The sequence below is a fragment of the Benincasa hispida genome, chromosome 11, assembly GCF_027475165.1.
Source record: "Benincasa hispida cultivar pf3 chromosome 11, pf3_genome.v1.1, whole genome shotgun sequence".
In the NCBI taxonomy this organism is placed as follows: domain Eukaryota; kingdom Viridiplantae; phylum Streptophyta; class Magnoliopsida; order Cucurbitales; family Cucurbitaceae; genus Benincasa; species Benincasa hispida.
In genome coordinates, this window is record NC_143488.1 from 78,854,062 (window position 1) to 78,875,575 (window position 21,514).

At 35.3% G+C, this 21,514-nt stretch overlaps 1 protein-coding gene across 4 annotated transcripts in view; it reads left to right on the forward strand.

The window, feature by feature from the left end:
* The window catches only part of TOP3A (topoisomerase 3alpha), a 30,985-nt gene extending 9,812 nt beyond the window's left edge, over window positions 1-21,173 (forward strand). For 3 of the 4 annotated variants that reach the window (XM_090307664.1, XM_090307663.1, XM_090307662.1), the window contains 13 exons: window positions 1,806-1,880; window positions 3,515-3,604; window positions 3,742-3,846; window positions 6,025-6,059; window positions 13,278-13,407; window positions 14,381-14,433; window positions 14,513-14,612; window positions 15,807-15,845; window positions 17,041-17,119; window positions 17,828-17,899; window positions 19,347-19,664; window positions 20,069-20,189; window positions 20,687-21,173. In XM_090307664.1, coding sequence (XP_090163790.1) covers window positions 1,806-1,880; window positions 3,515-3,604; window positions 3,742-3,846; window positions 6,025-6,059; window positions 13,278-13,407; window positions 14,381-14,433; window positions 14,513-14,612; window positions 15,807-15,845; window positions 17,041-17,119; window positions 17,828-17,899; window positions 19,347-19,664; window positions 20,069-20,189; window positions 20,687-20,933 — 1,464 coding nt within the window. In that variant the 3' untranslated portion in view covers window positions 20,934-21,173. The remainder of the gene's footprint in view (window positions 1-1,805; window positions 1,881-3,514; window positions 3,605-3,741; window positions 3,847-6,024; window positions 6,060-13,277; window positions 13,408-14,380; window positions 14,434-14,512; window positions 14,613-15,806; window positions 15,846-17,040; window positions 17,120-17,827; window positions 17,900-19,346; window positions 19,665-20,068; window positions 20,190-20,686) is intronic. The other variant, XM_090307661.1, reaches the window with a different exon arrangement.
* The last annotated feature ends 341 nt before the right edge of the window (window positions 21,174-21,514 follow it).

Genomic DNA, 21,514 nt, shown 5'->3' on the forward strand with positions numbered 1-21,514 from the left:
GTTTGCTGTCCATAGGGGTTGGTAATAAGGCCTCGGGTTTGGCATGGAGAAATAAAGCTAGTTTGAATGTGTTTGCATTTGCCCAAACTTGTTTATAAGGCATGATAGAAAATAAGTTTGCCTTGTGCTTCTCCTTGATGATATGTTTGCTCATAGGAGTTTTCAAATCAATAGGTACAAGGATCACCTTTTTACCCATCCATTCAAACTCATATGTGTTGGCATTACCATTATGTTTGGTATGATTATCGTATTGCCAAGGTCTTCCAAGTAGAATGTGACAAGCGTCCATGTCTAGGACATCGCATATGCTTTGATCTTTGTAATGTGTTCCAATTGACAATGGAACCGTACAAAGTTCATTAACAATAACCTCTCCCCCTTTTTAATCCATCCTACCTTATAGGGGCTTGGATGGGGGTCAATTTTTAGCTTAAGGTGGTGTACAAGTTTCTTAGACAACATATTTGTTGAACTTAGTGAATTTGAAAACATAAAACAAATCTGGATTCTCTACCAAACAGGCCTTTAGGTTTCAAAAGCTGGGTCAAAACTCATTCGGGCTCCTCAAAAGAAGCCATCTATTCAAAAATCTCATCGAACAAGTCTTCTTCAACTCTAGTTTTCAGTTACAACAATTGGGTTCCATCATTGCGGAACTGTGCTATTAATGGCGTGGAAATTTTAAAAAGTAGAAGCAAAATTACTTTATCCATGTTTTCTTATGCATTTCAATCTTTGTATTTACTTTCTTTTATTTTTCTTTATTGTATTATACACTCTGTACTGTGTCATTTCATTATCTTAATGAAGATGCTCGTTTCTTTTTTCAGAAAAAAAAAACTTTCCTTTGATTCACTTTTTATTCACCGTTACTGTCTTGTTCTCTTAGTTTATCACCCACTTGCATATGAGAACTACAAAAAATAGTATTAGCAATTTACAATCAAGATATAGGGTTTGAAACATTTTGCTATCATGTTTAGTCGCCATCCTTTTACTGAACATGAAGTAAAAAGGATGTACATTTTAAAATTGACTTGACTGGGTATTTTTGGTATTTTTGTTTGGTTTCCTTTATACTTTGAGCATAGTCTATTTTCATTATCCCAATGAAAAGATTTTTTATTTTTTAAAAAATTCAGCTGAATAACTTAATTCTTGACTTTATCTCTATTTTGATTACTTTGTTATCTGATTTTATTTCCATCAAGATTTTTCCTTCTAAACAAAGCACAACGGGTGATATGCATGGTGATGATTTGACAAAAAAGTTATATATTTTTACTAGAAATATTATGTGCCATCAGAAATATTATGTGACGTATTATGTTTAGAACATAAGCATGCTCATGGGTTGGTGGAATTTGCTGCTATTGAAGTGGCGGTAAGTGATTTTATTTAGCCACTTTTGAAAATCTTGTTATTGTAAGTGGAAATAACAACCGTTAACTAAAGTTGGTGCCAACTCTTCCGAATGCACCGACAGATGGTAAAGGATCTTCTGCAACACTAAGTAGAAATTAGTCATACTACCATTTTTTCATTGAAAATGGCATCGCATTATTTGCAAAATAATTCTGTAGTATGACCAAACAGGCGGCCGAGTACTGATCTCTGATCTCTCTCTCTCTCTCTCTCTCTCTCATGGATACCTTATCATGCAATTTGGGATTAGCCTTTTTGTCCCCCTTTTTTGTGAAGGACATGAAGTATTGGTGGTAAATAAGTTCTTCTTTCACATACAATTCAATCTAACTCGTTACATTATTGGTTTTGTTTGATGTGATTGCACCTTTGACCAGAGAAATTACCTGGATGTTTACCGCTTTGAATCATGGGGAGGTTCAACTATTCCAACCTATGTTTCTGGGCAACAGGTTTCTGTTCACTCATTACGTTTATATTGATCAGTCCATTATGGTAGTCCTGCTCCTGCATATGGTTGCCTTTTTTGTGCAAATTAATGGGTTCATTCATTATTCATATATGGGTTTCATGCAGTGGTTATTTACTACTATTTTTTTCTGGATGAAAAATCATACTTTCACAGAAAATAAAAGGATATGCTAAATACCACCCAAGTTTCATACCAATAATTTTTATTCATATGGGGAAGGAAAGTATTTCATATGCAAACCAAATTATCCTTCATATTGACCCAAAATTAAATTGTAAGTTTTGAATTAATTAGAATTGTTTATGATGGGGTAAATGGCAGGATCATTTACTAGAGTAATGATTGAGTGTAACAAACTCTCAGTTGAAAACTTGAAGCACTACGGTCGCAAATTTAAAACTCTAATTTTCTTTGTATACCTTTTTTCGTTTTCCTTTGAGATTGAAAATTCTAGTCTCAGGACAACTACCATGGGTTGCCTTGAGGTCACTGAGGCAAGTAACTCCATGGTGAATCTTCTTTTGGTTTCGTACATTTTAATTATTAGTTAATAGTTTCTTTTAATCTCTTCAATGAAAAGTTCTATTTCTTGTTACAAAAAAGGGGGAAATTTTACAATATTACAGTATGTATGAAATTGTATAATATTTATAACAATATGTCTTAACTCACTCTATCTATTTTTTTTATTCTTTTAGATAAGTAACAATTTCATTGATGTATGAAATTCACAAAAAGGACGTACAATCCATGATGATTACAAAGAGCTATCCCAGTTGTTCAAAAGGGAAGCATAAGAATATGTAGCAAAAAGATTAGAACTCTTACACTAAGAAGTAGCATAATAAATGACAATATGAAAAAAACACAACGAAAGATGTTCTTTATCCATGAAGACTTTTTGGTTTCTTTTCTTCCATAGGATCCAAAAAGAAGCACGGGAAATATGTATCCACATTATAGCATTCTTGAGGGCAACTCACTCTATATATGAACCTTCCATTATCAACTCCTGGTTAATGACAAATATGCCTCCTAATCCCTAAAAGTATATCTTATATTTTCATATATTCCTTATAAAGAGCTTTGGCTTTATTTTATTTTATAATAGTTTTTATATATTTATTAAAAATCAGGTGAAGGAGTTGAGGTGTGGTACTTCATGCCTTAGTGCTTAAGCCACGTACACCACATCAGCCACCTTCACTTCCCTATCATGTACGAGGAACCACTCTTTTAAGTATGTTAACCCAAAATCAATGAAAATTGAGGTTGTTCGAACGTTGCATTTGACTAACAATCTTTTGGTGGCAATTAGTTTTATTTACTAATGTTTTTACTTTCCATTTACTCTGTCTCAACGGTATGCCTAACTGTAACATCTCTTATGGCTAAGACAAAATTAGTAACCAAGATTTAGTTCCAAAACACTTGAGCCATAACCTAAAAATTTACTTGAAGCATAAGTAAAATAGTAACCAATAACCATAAGCACTAATTTGAGAGAATTGTTTGGCCTTTTGAGTGAGGAGGTTCAACTTAGCATTTTTTTCTTGTAGAGCAGGTAATTAAAGGTGTCAATAACTACATCTCCTTTGGCCATTTCTTTTACAGTTCGTTCCAACAACATTAACTCTTGATTCAGGAGTCACGAGACCACCTCCCCTTCTGAGTGAAGCTGATTTGCTTTCTTGTATGGATAAGGTAAGTAAGATGTGTTTGACAACTGAGCTTATCAAATTCTGGGGTGTGAGCCTTTATGTTGGACTAAAATTTATATTGCAATTGAGTGGTGAAGCCTTTATCTTTGTTTAAGTTCTTTTTTTTGTTCCTTATTTAAGGAGGGAATTGGTACAGATGCAACAATGCATGACCACATCAAGAAGCTGTTGGATAGATTTTATGCAACGAAGGATGCAAACACTCGGTTCACACCAACTAACCTTGTAATGAGCTTGGATTTTGTCCAGCAGTCATCTTTTTTCCCATATGCTCCTTTCATTTCTTAATGTGATTTATAAGATGAATGCTATCAACGTTACCATTAATGCACGAGCTGATTCAAATTGTTCTTATATATGTTATTATTATTATTTTTTAAAAAATAGAATTAATGAGTTTCATTGAGGAAAAGAGAGAATACAAGTGTCCAGAAAAAACCAAGCCCACAAAAAAGGAAATTCCGCTAAAGAAAGGGACTCCGACTAGCCTATCGAACAATTACAAAAGATCTTTGAAATCGAAGCCTAAAGGAAAACATGTAATCTAACAAGGGACCAAACATCACTAGGATCCCTCTCCACCCCTCTAAACACCCTATTATTCCGCTACCCCTAGATCACTCACAAAATAGTGCACACCCCAGCCAATCATAAAAAACGACCCTTCTCTCAAAAGGGTAGATGGATGAGGAACTCCCCAATCATATGGGTTTTTGATGTTAGTATAGAATTGAGAGAACACTTGAGAAACCCTCATCATATCATCCCGGGAGGAAAAATTCATAAGTGTTATTTATAGGATCAATAAGAATTCCTATTTAGAAATTTATTGGAAGTTCTTATAAAAAAGCAAAAAAGAAATTTATTGCAAGTTAACCATCATGGGTTTGCCTAATGGTAAATAGGAAGCATGACCTTGATAAAGGGTTAAGAAGTCATGGGTTCAATCCATGGTGGCCACCTACCTAGGATTTAATATCCTACGAGTTTCCTTGATACCCAAATGTTGTAGGGTTAGGCGGGTCGTCCAAAAAAAAAAAAAATATTGGAAGTTTGGAACCCTTAACATGAAATTTGTCTTGATTTGTACTCGTTCTTCTAGTTTCGTTAACTTCAGTAGGTGTATTGTCCTGCTAGAGTCAATGAAAAGACTTTGGAGGAATGTGATGTAATTCTCCTAATGAGGCAATAGTATCCAAAGCAAACCAAACCATGTATGCCTTTAGGATTCCCCGTCGACTTTAGCACTTGAAAAATTGAATTGATTTTGGTTTCAGAAAGAACAAGCACATCCAAATTACATTTGTAATTCACAATTTAACCTCAAAAGCTTGGGAACAAAGGTAATCGCTTGGCTTTGAATCTAGGCCCATGACATTCCAAGGGAGGGCCAATGAAGCGTCTAATATCCCTTTGAAAGGATCTGTTCCACATCGAGATCTACCTTTATCGTAATTGATGAAACTATGTTATCAAGTCGTTTTTAATGTTGTCCCCTTTTGTTTCACAGCTAGCTCTCTTGCAGTCCCGTGTTTCAGGAGAATGAGGCTAAATTGTTCCTTTTTTTTTTCCCAGCCATTTCGCTTTAGCTAGGTCCTTCCGTTGATCCTTTTTCTTCCGTAACTAAGGGGGATTTGTTCCTCCCACCTATATTCATGAAGTTTTATGGAGTGTAAAGATTACTAAAAAATGTGAAATGTTCCTTTGGTCATTTGCTTTCTCCTCCTCCCCCGGATATATGTGGTTGAAACCTTCACTCTCTTTGAGGACCGTTGTTCAAGATTTTTCATCCTCTCTTCCACTCTCTTAATATCCCTTTCATCTGTTTCTAGTATTACACTAGCAAAGATGGCTTGACAGGCATTTCTTGAAATATTGAGTTCCTTTCCTTGGACTGTTGCTGTATTTCTCATTGGACGATTAAGTCCCGATGGATTCTACAGCACAAATGAGATTTTGCACATTTGTGTATTTACACAGATTTGCTATTTTTTGACTGTAAAGAGAGGATTTATATATTTATTTACCTTTCATTTTTAAATAAGTTATTAGCAGTTTTTCAATGCTCATGATATATACTTACTGGTAGAATCAAATGGCATAAACTTCACAAATATGACGAAAGAAGTCATCTTATGGTGCCCCTTTTATTCTATCATTTGACCTAGCTATATTATTGAGGACAAAGTTGGGGGAGAAGTTGATGTTCGGTAGAGTCCAATTTATCAAATTTCATGGGTTTCTAAGTATGATTGATTTTAGTGATATTCATTTATTTCTTATGTTGTTGATTATATTTCTTACAGTATCTTTGAAGAGCTTTTGATATACTTTATGGTTTACTTTCTTTATCTACAATCATTTAGTTTTTCTGTTTCTTCTAAAAATTTACAATTCTTTCAGGGTGAGGCTCTGGTTATGGGATATGACGATATGGGGTGAGTATTTTTATTTAGAGTATTATATAGACGGCATAGTTTAAACAAACACCCTTCATCATACAGAAGTTAACATGAGACAAACTAGCTACCTTCATAGAGAAATCACAGTAGCCTAGTAGCTTGTCGTTTAGATATTTTCTGTAGAAAATAAGATAATTCTTTCTAACTATGTTCTGTTAGATTCTGTAAAAGTGTCCATATAATTAAATTTACTATAATTTATGAGCTTAAACTTTAGGGTTAGTCTATTAGCTTATTTTTTAGCTTCGGTTTGATGTGGGTTTTTGGGAACAATGTAAAGGATAATATTTCACATCTTTTGGTTGTCCTTCTCCATCTTCTAGAGCTCAGATTGTGTGGTCAAATGAAGTTAAAGTTTTGGTTTATGAGATTTGGTTTGAATGTATCAGAGAATTCTCCATGATTATTACAAGGATTAGTCAGACAAATGGGATTCAATTCGTCTTTTAGCTTCTTCTTGGCGTTCGCAGTCCAAGCTCTTTGAAGATTATTCTATGTAGGATATTTGTCTCAATTGGAATACTTTTGTTTTTTTCTATATAATCAAGTATTTTAAATCTAATGTAATCTCTGAAATCTTGTTTTGTATTTGATGAAAAGCAATAAAAGAACAGAGGAGAGACACACAATAGTTTACATGGAAAACCCTATAACACGGAGAAAAAACCACGATATAGAATGTTTCTTATTAATTTTCTGATACAAACAATATAGGGAGACTACACATATAAATAGAACAGTAGGAAACCCTAGGGCACAGGTAAAAGACAAAAACGCCCCTAGGGCAAACTCCCCTATTTTCAACACTCCCCCTCAAGTTGGGGCATAGATATCGGTAAGACCCAACTTGCTAACACAAAAATCGAAGTTTTGTCTGAGAAGCCCTTTTGTGAGAACATCTGCGATTTGTGTAAGCCTCAACGCACTGTTTGTTAGACTTCTTGAACATCAACCCCTTACCAGGAGTAGTTTTCAAATATCTCAGGATACGTTCCACAGCCTTCATATGTTCTTCGTAAGGAGCTTTCATAAACTGACTAACTACACTGACAACGTAAGATATATCTAGTTTGGTATGAGATAGGTAGATCAATCGCCCAACAAGACGCTGATACCTTTCGTTATTAACCGGAACACTGTTATTCAAGTTAGTAAGTTTAGCATTAACCTCCATATGGGTACACCTTGTTTACAATCCGTCATAGCTGTCTCCTTGAGCAAGTCAAGAGTGTATTTCCACTGAGACATTGAAATCCCATCTTTCGATCGAGCCACTTCCATTTCGAGAAAATACCTCAATTTTCCAAGGTTTTTAATTTCAAACTCCTTAGTCATTCTCCTCTTCAGCTTGACAATCTCTATAGCATCATCACCAGATATGGCAATGTCATCCACATACACAATAAGTACCGCAATTTTCCCTTATATTGACCTTTTTGTAAATAGAGTGTGATCTGAATGCCCTTGACTATACTCTTGAGATTTTACGAAGGTAGTGAATCTGCCAAACCAAGCTTTGGGAGATTGCTTCAACCCATATAAGGATTAACTTGGGGGGAAACTCATGTAAACTTCTTCTAATTCCCCATTTAGAAAAGAAACATTTTTTATATCAAGTTGATGGAGAGGCCAATCTCTGTTAATTGCTACTGATAGAAGGACCCAAACAGTGTTTAGTTTTGCCATTGGGGAGAAAGTCTCGGAGTAATCTATTTCGAAGGTTTGAGTAAAGCCTTTGGCGACCAATCTCGCTTTGTACCTATCAACCGTTCCATCAGGCTTGTATTTTACTGTAAACACCTACTTGCATCCCATTGTCTTGTGTCCTCTAGGAAGGATGACCCGATCCCAAGTATTATTTTTCTCAAGTGCTTCCATCTACTCCATAACTGCAGTTTTCCATTCATGAATCTCCATCGCCGCATGTATACTGCTTGGTATCATAATTGTGTCCAGGCTTGTAGTAAAGACCTTGTTTTCTGGGGATAAATTACTGTAAGACAGGTAACTCTGCAGTGGATACTTCGTGCAGGATTTGGTACCTTTTCTCAAGGCAATGGGAAGATCGAGAGAGACATCATAACTTTTCTTCTCACTTAACTCTCCATCACATTCAACCTTTTGCTTAAGAGTCTCATCTTCTGAGGAACTTTTTGCACATTCACCCTCCAAAGTATCATCTGCTGGAGTAGTTTTTTGGAAATTATCACCACTTGCAACCACATCATCTTCGCATAAGGCGTCCTTAGCACAATCATCGGTACTATCGAGGATTTTTCTGCTTTTACCCACATCATTTTCAACACAAACATCGTTATCACTAGAGGTAGGAATACCAGTATCTGGAACTAATGCTGGGTCTAACTCATGAACCGGAGTTGGAGAAATAACAAGTGACACTATTTCCTTTCTGAGATTCTTCCGATAGTATGTTATCCAAGGAACTTGTTTGGTCGGAAGGACAGTCTCGTCAATTTGGCAGGCTCAGGAAGAACATCCCCAGGTTCAGACGCAGAAATAATAATCCCAGGTTCAGATAACCCTAATGGACTTGGACTTCAATAAGTCTCCTCACTAGTACTTTCTCCCTGAAGACGACTAATGGGAAAGAAAGGTTGATCTTCAAGGAAAGTAACATCCATCGAGACAGTATTTACGTGAGGATGGGTGATAACATTTGTACTCACGTTGATGAAGAGGATATCCAACAAAGACACATTTTTGAGCACGGGGAGTGAATTTAGTGCGATTAGGATCATGGGCATGGACAAACATGACACACCCAAACACTCGAAGAGGGACATCAGGAACAAGGCGGTTATCGGGATAAAACTCCTTGAAACACTCCAGAGGAGTGTGAAACTTTAAGACACGGGAAGGCATGCGGTTTATCAAGTGGGCTGCCGTTAAGATAACATCCCCCCACAAGTAGGACGGTAGGGAAGTAAACAACATAGGAGAGGGAGCGAATTCAACGAGATGGCGATTTTTTCGCTCAGCCACCCCATTCTGTTGAGGATACAAACTCTGATGAACAATTCCCTTAGAGGCTAAAAATTCCTGGAAAGACTTCTAAAAAATTCATGACCGTTATCACTCTGAAGAATGATGATTTCTGTATTGAACTGGGTTTCCACAGTGGTATAAAATTGTTGAAATACTGACGAGACCTCAAACTTATCGGTGAGAAGGAACACCCAGGTAAGCCGAATGTGATCATCAATAAACGTCACAAACCGACGTTTGCTAGTAGAGGTAGTGATAGGTGATGGACCCCAAACATCACTATGAATGAGAGTAAACGGTTTAGACGACTTGTATGGTTGAGACCGCAACGAGACACGATGTTGTTTAGCTCGGATACACACATCACAAGTCAGACAAAAAATATTAATATTATGAAACAGATGGGGAAATAGATATTTCATATATTGAAAACTTGGATGCCCGAGACAGAAATGCCATAACATGTAATTTTTTTCGGAAGTAGAAAAACAAGAAGAAAGTAAACTAGTCCTATCACATAACCTAGAAGAAGTATCTGCATTAAGGAAATAGCGCCCCCCATCATGCCGGGCAGTGCCAATCGTCGTCCCTGAGCTCAGATCCTGAAAAACAACAGCATCGGATGAAAAAGTGACCTGACATCCCAGATCTCTCGTAATCTTACTAACAGATAATAAATTATAAGAAATTTTGGGAACATGCAACACATTGTGTAGGGTTAAACCCTTAAAAGGAGAGAGATGACCCTTTCCTGTCATAGGAGCAAACCATCTGCAATTCTGATTCTCTCATTATCGACACTTGGAAAATATGAAATAAACTGGTTAGAAGAGTCGGTTAAGTGATCCGTAGCCCCTGAATCTAGCATCCACGGCTTGCTACCATTCACACTAATAAAACCAAAGGATTGAGTTGTACCTGATTGGGCAATCGTACTGACACCCACAACACTGGAGTCATTCAGATTAGTTCCCTGATTTTGAGGCTGAGAGCTACGATTAGCGGACTCACCTACTAATGCTTGTCCGGACCTTGACTGACGTCGTTTACTATTAGGCGGACAACCATGCAACTTCCAACACTGATCTTTGGTATGCCAATGTTTCTTGCAATGTTCACATACTGGAGGAGACTTACTGTTCTGTTTATCATTAATAGGACCAGATGTCTTAAATGTAGCGAAATCTGTCGAAGAGATCAGTAAATTGTTCATGGCACTAGACCTATTCCTCCAGACGAATTTCAGAACAAACTTCCATAAGGGACGGTATTGGACGATGACCCAGGATTCGACTCTGTACGCCGTCGAACTTAGAATTTAGGCCTACAAGGAAATCATAGACCCGATCAGTTTTTTCAGACTTGAAGTGTTCAACTCCCCCGCAAGGACAATCCCAAACCATCTCACGACATAGGTCCATCTCTTGTCATAGTAACGACAATTTATTGAAGTAGGCTGTTACATCCATCGTTCCTTGTTTGCATTCATGAACTTGCTTGCGTAAGGTGTAGAGCCGGGAGGCATTTTGTCGTTTGGAATGTAACTTCTGAAGGACATCCCATATGTCCCGAGCAGTAGCAACATACGATAGGGGTTTCCCTATCTGAGGTTCCATGCTACCTATTAATAGAGATCGGAGTAAAGAATGCTCCTCCTTCCAGACACGTTCTTGAGGGTCACCTGGTCTTGGTTTCAGTATCTCATGCTTTAAATACCCGAATTTATGATGATCCTCAAGGGCCATCTTGATAGATTGTGACCAAGAAAAATAGTTTTGCCCATTCAATTTTTCTCCAACAACAAAACTTGTAGAGTTTCCCATAGACCCAGATAGTAAATGTGCTGTAGGTTAAGTAGGGAAAGAGGTTACCAGATTTTTGGAGTACATTGGTAGATTAGATGGGAAATCTGACGGAATACCTGAGGTTGTCCCAAGTGCTTCTTCGAAGGTAGCTATCTGTTGTTGAATAGATTCGTTTTGCTGTTTAAGTTGAAGTTGAAGTTGGGTGAATTGTTCCTGAATATAGTCAAGTTTGTCCAGGATATGGTGGTGATGATGATTCCCCCACTTCAAATCTGCCACCCATAAGGACTTTTTGGCCGAGACTGCCACCCAAGCTCGGTTGGAACGGAGGCACGGTCGGTACCGGGCAGAAACCACGGCTGGGATCAACGGACGTTGGTTGGGATCGGGTACAGACAACAGTTGGGATTAAAGTGCTGCGGCTGGAATTGGCTGGGTCATGACTGAGGGGACCCAAGCACGCGTGGCTGGAATTGGTCCAGAGGGCTTTGATCTGTTGAAAGCTGGATGGGTCGGGCTGGAAATTGCCAACTGACTGACATTCGAATGTGGACGGCTCGACGCGAGGTTGGAAGCCACTAAACGCCTAGCTTCCGATCGTCTGAGGCGTGCCTCCGGAATTCGTCTGGTTGCTCCGCAGGTCCGTCTGGTGATCGATCCAGTCGGCTGACTGGGTCTGCTGGTTGCCGATCCAGTCGGCTGCCTGTCCTCTGGGTTGAGCTGCTCCAATCGGCTGATGAAGATGTGGTAGGACTGACTGGAAGTACCGTTGTATTACGTTTTGTACGACAGTGGCTATATCGATGGTTGCAATGCCAGATGGCACTTGTGATTCTCCTGTTTGGTTTTCCTCAATGGTGGCCAGGGTTTCTTCTCCATGCTCTGATACCATGATGAAAAGCAATCAAAGAAAAGAGAAGAGAGGCACACAATAGTTTACGTGGAAAACCCTATAACAGGGAGAAAAAACCACTATATAGAATGTTTCTTATTAATTTTCTGATACAAATAATACAGGGAGACTACACATATACATAGAATAGTAGGAAACCCTAGAGCACAGGAAAAAGACAAAACGCCCCTAGAGCAAACTCCTCTATTTTCAACAGTATTGAATATGATGAAGGTGCTATGGCTATGTCAACTAGTTGAGATATCCGGATGCATCTCTTGATCCTCAGTGGTTTATTTGGTTCACGTCTCTTTGTATTTTGAGCTTTTGCTCTTTTCATTATGCCAATGAAAAGTTCTATTTCCATTTTTTTTTTAAAAAAAATGTTAGGATTAGTCTGTGATTTAACATGGTATCAAAAACTCCTACAATATCATTTCCTCCCAATTAATATTGATTTTCATTTGTTGGGTCTTCTACAAATTTTCAAACCCACAAGTTAGTGTTAAAGTGTCAATATAATTTAAGGTCATCTACATTATAATTAATAGGTACTTAATGAACACTAATTTATCTTTTTCAATATGAATTTGAGAAACTGATTTAACTGAAATCATTACTAAAGAAATTGTCTCTTTTATATTTCTAGTTTGTTTCGGATGATGTTCCCTCTTTGGTTTCCTGTTTTCTCATTTTTTTTTCTTTTCTTTTTGTTCTTTCTCTATTCCCTGGGAGGTTGTATCCTCCGATCAATGTTGTTCCTTTTCATTAATCAACTAGTAGTTCATACCTTGTTCAAAAAGTACTCAAGAAATTAAGAAAGTGTATATCTGAGAGTATAATGGTAGATGCAACGATATTTTAAAGCATGACAAAATGTGTGATCCAATCATTTGTAGTAAAATTCTGAAGAAAATCCTCTTTGCAATGGAGATTATGTTAATCATGGTATGGTTGTCATAATTAGACATCACTGCATGTGTCTTGGCTTGATTTTTTGGTACCGTAAAAGATCAATAATGTATGAAGGTCACAAAGAGAGGATTGGTTTTGGAACATGACTGGCTATTTTCTATCTGGAAGTTAATTTGTGCAAAGATTCACATGTAATAATTGTATATTCTCAAATCTATAATTAATATTAATTTTCACCGCAAAGGAAATTTCATTAGAAGAAATAGTTAAGAGTTAGGCACCCTGTCCTATGAAGACAAAGAACGTCATCAATTGTTGTGGCTCAAAAACAGCGCTATAAATATCATTTTGAAATAATATCCTTCTTTATACAAATCAGTTTGTGGGATTTTCTCATCTGAATATCTATCTTAATTGGAGTGATTTCATATATCCTTCTTATAGTTTAATTTTAACTTATTTATGCATTGCTTTTTTTCCCCACCAGAAAACAAATTCTCTCTCATTCATTACCTTCCTTTATGGGTGATAATTCTAGTTTAAAACCATTTTTTTTTCTTTTTCTCTTTTTCCTAGGTATAACCTGTGGAAACCACACCTTAGAGCAATCATGGAGCATGAGATGAAAGCAGTCAGTGAGGGCACTAAGAGAAAAGATGAAGTGTTGGCTACATGCTTGCAGCAGATGAAATCTTGCTTCTTAGATGTAAGAATTAATTGTGTTTACAACTTTTTGTCATGAATTTAATTTCTGATTTTGATTCCACTTTATGAATGAGACTTTTACAGAATTGATTTTAGTTGTGAAACTAAGCATTTGTTATGTACCAAAGTGCCAAAAAAATTTCAGGTTAAATTGTCACGTCCTTGTCACTAATTTTTTGCTAAAATGCTGATCGACTCATATAGCTTGGGGAGATTGGGTTGATTGAGTAACAGAATATTTAGGGAGTTTACTTTTGTTTTTTTGCCTGAGACATTAAAAAGAATTCACATTTTTTCATAAGAAATATAAAATATTTTGTTTTTGGAGTAAACCAGCCAAGACCAATGAGCTTGGAGAGGAAAATATTTTGACCTCTTGCCGATTACCACGGTGAGGAGAGCCATGTTTCATTCCTTGGAATTTATATATCTGCATTCAGCAACATAGTGGGGATTCAACAAGCTATTAAATTGGTCCTTTGATGAGTTGAAAAAGTTGTTTTCACTTTGAGGGTTTTTATTTTTCTTATTTATTTATGTCTATTTGCTTGGTTAGTGGGTTAAAGTCCTCCATGAATAGGGAGTCAATCTCTTATGTTTATGTACTTTTGATGGATAATAAACTTCTTTTCGGTTAGAGTTTTTGGATATTTCTTTTCTTTGATGCTAAGTTGGATCATCTTTTATAGAACAAGTACACTGAATGATATTAGTATATATAGGAAATACTTTTTCATTTAATTGACTCTCGAGAAAGGAAAAGTTCATTGACTTCTAAAAAAGGAAAAATCAATTGACTCTTTGCTTTATTATAAAAGATTCTCAATGCCTGTAAACATAATAATTTTAGATGTGCTTAAATTTCAACTTTAAAATGTTCTAAAATTAAAATGGTTTAGTTTATTCTTCTAAGAAGTGTGAAAGATCTATTGTATTTATGCTGTGTCTTTTTTCCCTTTTCCCCATATCTGCAGGCAAGGGTCAATAAGCAAAAACTTCTTGAAGCTATGGAGGTTTTCTTTGAGAGGTGTTTCTATATTACTTTATAAAAAATTGTTCTTGTATCTTTTTTTTGTCTGTTGATGCATCCTCTTTCACTTATGCAGATCTAATGGTTCTGGCGGTGATGAAAATCGTGCAGTTGGAGAAGTTGTTCAGCGGTGTGGATTGTGTCAGGACTCAAACATGGTGCTTAAAAGAAACAGGGTAATGATATATGTATAAATTCATGTTCATGGAAAATTAGGTATTTCAGGCCAATAAATCACTCTTTCATAGTAATGTGAATTTGTCCATACTTCGTTATACCTATTTCATTGTAAAACTTTTGGAAATTGGAATATTTTATTTATCTTTATATTTTATTTTTGATGAGGGGAATCATCGCCACATCTATTTTATTATCATCTTTTTGGATGAACACAAGAAACTTTGATAAATAAGATTTTAATGTTGGTGATGTCTTGGTGTAAATGCCCCCACCCATTTTCCAACTATAGTCTCTCAATGATTTAAGGATCGATTGTAGAGCTTTTTGTAGTCCTCTTTGATAAGATTTAATGTCTGTGGATGGTTCTTCCTTCTGTAATCAATGAAATATTTGTTATGTATATAATTCGTCTAACTTTTAAAAGTTTACTTCAGTACTTGAATTTTCACTTCTTATTTTTCTCCTTTTTTTTTGAATAGGAAATAGATATTTTCATCAATGAAGAAAAGTGTACGAGAGAAATTATACAACAACGTACAAAGAGTGGGCTGAAAGAAGTAGAAAATAAAAGCAAGACAGAAAACAAACAATGAAATAAAGAGGAAAGAAAACAAACACTCAAGAAAACATCCCAATTGTTACTAATAAATAGAAGTGTAAAATATAAGGCTCAAGTTGGAAAAAATAATAAAACTATTGTGGATGCTTAAGTAGTTAAGTATATTGAGGATCACTGGTTACTGTTTTGCCCTCCTTTATTTTGTTTTTTTAGATAAAAGTTGGAAAATCTACATGAATTTAAAACTAGGCCGTTAGGGCAGTTTGGCTCCTTTTGGGATGTTATTTTTGTAGGTTCATCTTTCAGTTTTGGTTCTCTAGCTATGGGCCGAATTGTATTTTTTTCTCAATAAAAGCTTGATTTTTTTTATTATGATAATCATTTTCCCGTCAATAAAAAATTGGTTCTAGAAACCATAAACTCCAAAGCTGGTCAGTTTTTTTTCATCATCATCATCGTCGTTATTATTATTATTATTATTTGACAATTCTCAATTTGATCAATCCTTTAAAATTATGTCTTAAGTAGTTGAAACTTGGAACTAACTTTGTCCTAATATTTTAGTTTTTATTTTTTTCATTTTTATTATTTGTAGTAACCATCTTGAATAGTTCACTTTGACAATCTGCAGGATGGAAATTACATGGTTGGATGTTTGGCCTTTCCCCAGGTGTGACGTGACCATCTTCCTTGATGGGTGCCACTTATTATAAATATCATGTTGGCATATTAATTTTCCATGAAGAATTAGGAATTTGATTGTTATTTTGTCCAACCCCCCTATTCCGTTCCTTCTTTTAACACACAAATACATGCACTAGTTAGTTTTTTAGTCTAGAAAATGATATCTTACCGTTGATAAGTCCCCTAAGCCAAACGGTATTAGCTCTATTAACTGAATGTCATCGTGGTTTTTGAACAAGAAATAACTTTTCGTTGGGGGATGAAAAGATACAAGTTATTCACGGAAAATCAAAATGACCTATCAAAGGAAAAAAGAAAAAGAACAGCAGTCAACCAAAAATGAAAATAGACCAAAACAACGTCTAAGAAGAATTACAATTAAAAACCTAAAATAAAACAAAGGAACAAACCAACAATAAAATTAACCTGCAACAAAGAACAAACAAAACCAAAGAAAACGCTAGACAAACTTAAGAAACCAAACAAAAGGACCAAAAAAATAACTACTCCCAAGTAGCCAAAGCCAACCAGAAAATTCCAATTAGCTGTAATTATAATGTGATTATTTTGCCTTAAACATCTGCTTTATTAGCTGTAATTATAATGTGATTATTTTGGTAGGATTTTTTTTCTTTATGTTTTAGGTCTTCTATTTAAGATAGAACTTTGTATTCTTGTAAAGTAAGAAATAAGAGGAATTATTCGATAAAATTCCAATTTTACCAACAGAAGTATGCCTTGAAACAACAAATAATACATAGGAAAATATGAGAGCAACAGAGGCACGTGAAGTAGCCAAGAAAGAATCAAACTTCAAAAATTATTTGAGGCTGGAACACCACTTCAAAACTTCAAGAGATAAAAAGATCCCTCCAGCTGACAAACTTCATAAATGATGCGAAAGGAACTGCAAAGAGGAGAAAAACTTCCAACCCAAAGGTTTTGGAGTTTTGACTGCGAATTATGTGGTTCTCATGTGGGCATGCATGGCACAAATTCTTTTAACTTGCTAGCTTGTTCTAAATCTAGATAACAATTGTACTGATTAAATAATTCCAACACATTCTAAGTACCGTATCTTTTGTAATGAGAAAATATAATGATTCTTGTGTTAGCAACTACCACTGCCCCTATTTATGTGTTAGATGGTTATTTAACGTATATTATCTACAAATTTCCAGTGTAGAAATGTTGTCTGGCTACCAGGATCCATTGCAGAAGCTGCAGTAACCTCTGATTGTTGCAACTTGTGTACTCCAGGTTTCTGCCTTTGACTAGCTTCGACTTCACTTCTGTATTTTTCCTAAAAGGATCGGAAATAACCCTAGTGTAAACATCATTACATGTTTGCATCTATGGTTGGATTGGAGGCCTTATTAGAAAATGAAGGACAAAATTATGTGCAACCACATTGCATGTGGGATGTTGGATTCCAGTATTTTTAACATAAAACAATAAATAAAACCAGAAAATGAGTTTTGTTTTAACATATTACCTAATGCTGTTATGTTGATTCTCTTTGCCAGGCTGTTTTAGAAAAATGATATGTTTCATGTTCTCGTCGTGCCATTTTCGTGTCTATTGTTCATATCATCGAAAGTTATTAGCTAGAGTTGTCATCGATTTGGGTATTTGTTTTAACATATTACCTAATGCTGTTATGTTGATTCTCTTTGCCAGGCTGTTTTAGAAAAATGATATGTTTCATGTTCTTGTCGTGCCATTTTCGTGTCTATTGTTCATGTCATCCAAAGTTATTAGCTAGAGTTGTCATCGATTTGGGTATTAGTTTATGTTCTTTTCTATTTTCTTATAATGTGGTCAATGATTTTTCTCTATAGAGTTGGAAATAATGAATGACTTTTATTTTTTGTCTATTTTCATTTATTCAATAAAAAGTTACATACTTTAAAATAAAATAAAATAAAATAATGAATGTCTTTTATTTTCTGAAAAATCTTGAAATAGGTCCTGTCTACTTAATCCAATTTAAGTTTCGCCAGCTGGAAATACCACCAAACTACAATGCTAACCACTTGGGTACGTAATGCTATTTTAATCATGGGACGTCAATTGAAGTTCTGTTAAGCATCAGCTGTCTTTTCTTTCTGATATGATTTTGTACCACGATCTTTATGAGGTTATCCTTTTAGATGCACATATGATTATTGCATGGGAGTTGCACAGTTATTCGTTTATGCGTTATGATATTGTTTGCATGTCTATTCTCCACTGAAATTGATGAAAGATATCTGTATACTTTTTTCTGCTTTACATATTAACCTTGCAGAATCTAAAATTTTCATTCTTGTTCATGCTTTATCATTGACAAGAAAGGATAACTGATAATCTAGAGAATCAGTCAATCTGGTTAACTCGGAGTTCTGAAGACTATGCCTTCTTTAGTTGCTTTAAGTTCTGCAATAAAACTTTTGTATTTCTCTCGGTTGTAATTTTCATGCAGTGTTTATAACTCTCGCCAACGACCAGAGAGTGAAAGACAATATGTAGTTTCTATTGATAAGATTACACTAGGGGCTTGGAAAGAATAAGAAGCGATTATACTCTGTACATACACAGAAACTCAATTACACTAGTTTACACAGATTAACAGTAAAAAAAAAAAAATAAGGGCCTAATTAGCCAGCAAATAATGATGCAACAACTGTCCATGTCTGGGGCAAGTTGGAGATTGCTTGACATTATGCATTTTGTCCCAAAAAAGTTAGATGTTTGAATCCCACCCTTACACCATTGAACTAAAAGAACTCCCCGTGTCTAGAAATGTCTCTTTAATATCAAAAGAGTTTATGTTTACTAAAGGAAAGCAACCTTTGTAGGAACTGCAGTTCGTATTAACCACTTACTGTAAACTAACTCAGTAAAATGTAGTAATGGCAGTTTGCACACAACCAGACAGTAGAATACTCACAAGACGGTAAGTACGGAGTAAATTATGATGTATGAGCTTTTGAACTCAAATTTGTTATTATTATCTTGTTGCCTTTTGGAATTTGGATAATATCATAAATATATTTTGATATTTGAGAAAAAGTGAAAGAGAAGCTACTCCATATATTTTCATAAGCATCCATAAAGCTTTGCGGACCTACAAATATAAAAAACAATCAGCCAGACAAAGAAAGTTAGCTGTAAATAAAATGGAACAGCCTGAAAGGGATAAAAATATTTCTGGCGCTAATTAAATAAGGTAACAGAATAAGAACAAGGTAGAAAATAAAACAATAAAGAAAAAAAATTCTACCGTGGTGCATTTTTTACTTATACTAGGAGTAGAATCAGCAGCTGGTTATGCTTATGTTGATTAATGACTATTTCACAGTCTTTTGTTGAAAGCTGAATAGGCGTATCTGGAGTGGAACTTCTTTTATTACCGTTTATAGTACTATTTTCTTTTGTATAGTTTTTCCTTTTTTTTTCTAAATGATCTATGTACTAAATTCTTGGTTCTTTGATTTATGATTAGGTTGTATAGGTGGTTGTGATGATATTCTTAGGCAATTGACTGAAATCTGTGGGACTGGATCCCGCGTATCAGGCATGTCTATGATTTCAGCATCAAAGGAACACTTGCTATTACTTTTCCTCCCATTTTACTTTTGCACATTCAAATTATGTATCAAATTATGTTTTGCAGCTAGAGGTCGAGGGACTTCATCATCCAGTGTGCAGCGAGATAACACCAGGCAAAGTGTATGCATTTTCTGCCAACAAGTAGGGCATTCCTCAAATGATTGCCCTTCCCAGGTTGTAGGTTCCAGAAGTGCTCATCGTCGGCAAAGTGGTAAAGCATGGTTTTCTGTTCTGTAATTGTAAATGAACAGTTCATACATTTTAAATATTTTTAGGGGTGTGAGCCAAATGCTGTAAACATAGAGATATTTACTGTCAAATGCGTAATTTTTTCTTTGGGTCATTTGCATGTCCCCGAGCTCACATTTCATGAAGGAATTAATTTACCTTTTTTCTTTTTCTTTTTCTTTTATTTTATCTTACTGTAGTCATTATTTTTCTCAGAAATTTGTTATCATTGTTATTTTAATGAAAGGGAATCTAACAAATTATAGTATCTACAAATATTTTGAACTTCTGAAATTGCGGATCATCTTCTTTCAGATTCCTATTATTTCCGTTGATAAATTTCAAACCACCATATTTTCTTTATCTTGTTTTATGTTTTGTTGGCAGGAGAATATTCAGTTTCATGTAGTAACTGTGGCACACCATGCGTCTTAAGGACTGCTAATACTACCAATAATAGGGGAAGAAAGTTCTACAAATGTCAATCTCAGGAGTGCAATTTCTTCGTGTATGCGGCTCCCTTTATGTTTGTTTCGTTTGATCTCTTTGAAATTTTTTTATGACATTAAGTTGACAATTTAACATGGAAACTCAAGCACTTGACAATAATGATAATCTTTCCACCTAGATCAACTGTTCATGCATATATTCTATCTGATAATAAGTTAAAAGTTGACTCGACCAAAGAGCTTAAAATCCCCCCAAAAGGAAAAAGCAATGTGGTATTGAACCCTTGCCAACGTATTTTGTCGTTGCTTCACTTGAAGTAGCAACGCTGAACTTTGGCTTCACAATACCATAGTTATGTTCGATGAGGAGAACAGGTTTCACAGTAACTTAATTCTTTCTTCTAGTTGGGCTTCCTTTTCTATTGTGTTGACTTTTTGTATGCTCTTGTATTCTTTCATTTATTTTTCTTAATTTCTAAAATTTCCATTTAAACAGTTGTTATTGCTTATACCTATCTCTTGTTAACATCATTGTAAATAATGCATCCTTTTGCAGATGGGAAGACAATGTAGACAATAGCAATGGAGGAAATAGTGCTTCACGGTCAAATATCAGGACCTCAGGCTCCGCAGCACCTAATCCTAACCCTGGTCGAAACACTGGACGTGGTCGAGGTCGTGGTTGGAGTCGGATTGCGGCGACATTTGTGTCAGCAACTGGTGAGCCAATATCTGATAGAAGATGTTTTGTTTGTGGCGATGCATCCCACTTTGCAAATGTTTGCCCTAACCGTGGTGCTTGATGACTTTCCCCAGCTGCAAGTTCTAAACAGATTTTGTTATAAAAAAGTGATGTTGTGATCACTTTTGAGGGGGAAAAAAATTCTAATATGATCTTTATTGATTGAGCATTATGTTACCTGTACAGTTATTTTTTAAATAGGATTCATAACCCTACATATTAGTTGAAATTTCTACTAACATGCCTCTGTTTATGGCATTGCTGAAATGAAATTACATTGCTACACAATTTTTAAACTCAAGATTAACATACCCGAAATGTTATGCTCACTGATATTGTTAATTTCTAAAAAATTAGTATACTACAAGGATACATTTATAATCTATTTGGTCATATTTCAATGTTTCAGTTCTAAAGATTTGTTTTAATTCACATGTATTACTTTCAATGAAGTTTGAGATTTAAATCTTCATGCTCCATTTCTACTAAGAAATAATTACGTCGTTTAAATTATATCATTTATTGTTTATCTACTTGCAAATATGTCAGCTAATCATGCATTGCACTATCAACTCATGTTATAAAATTAAATATTGATGCATTTATTCTCCTTATCATGAAATCGTTAATTAAAGAATATAA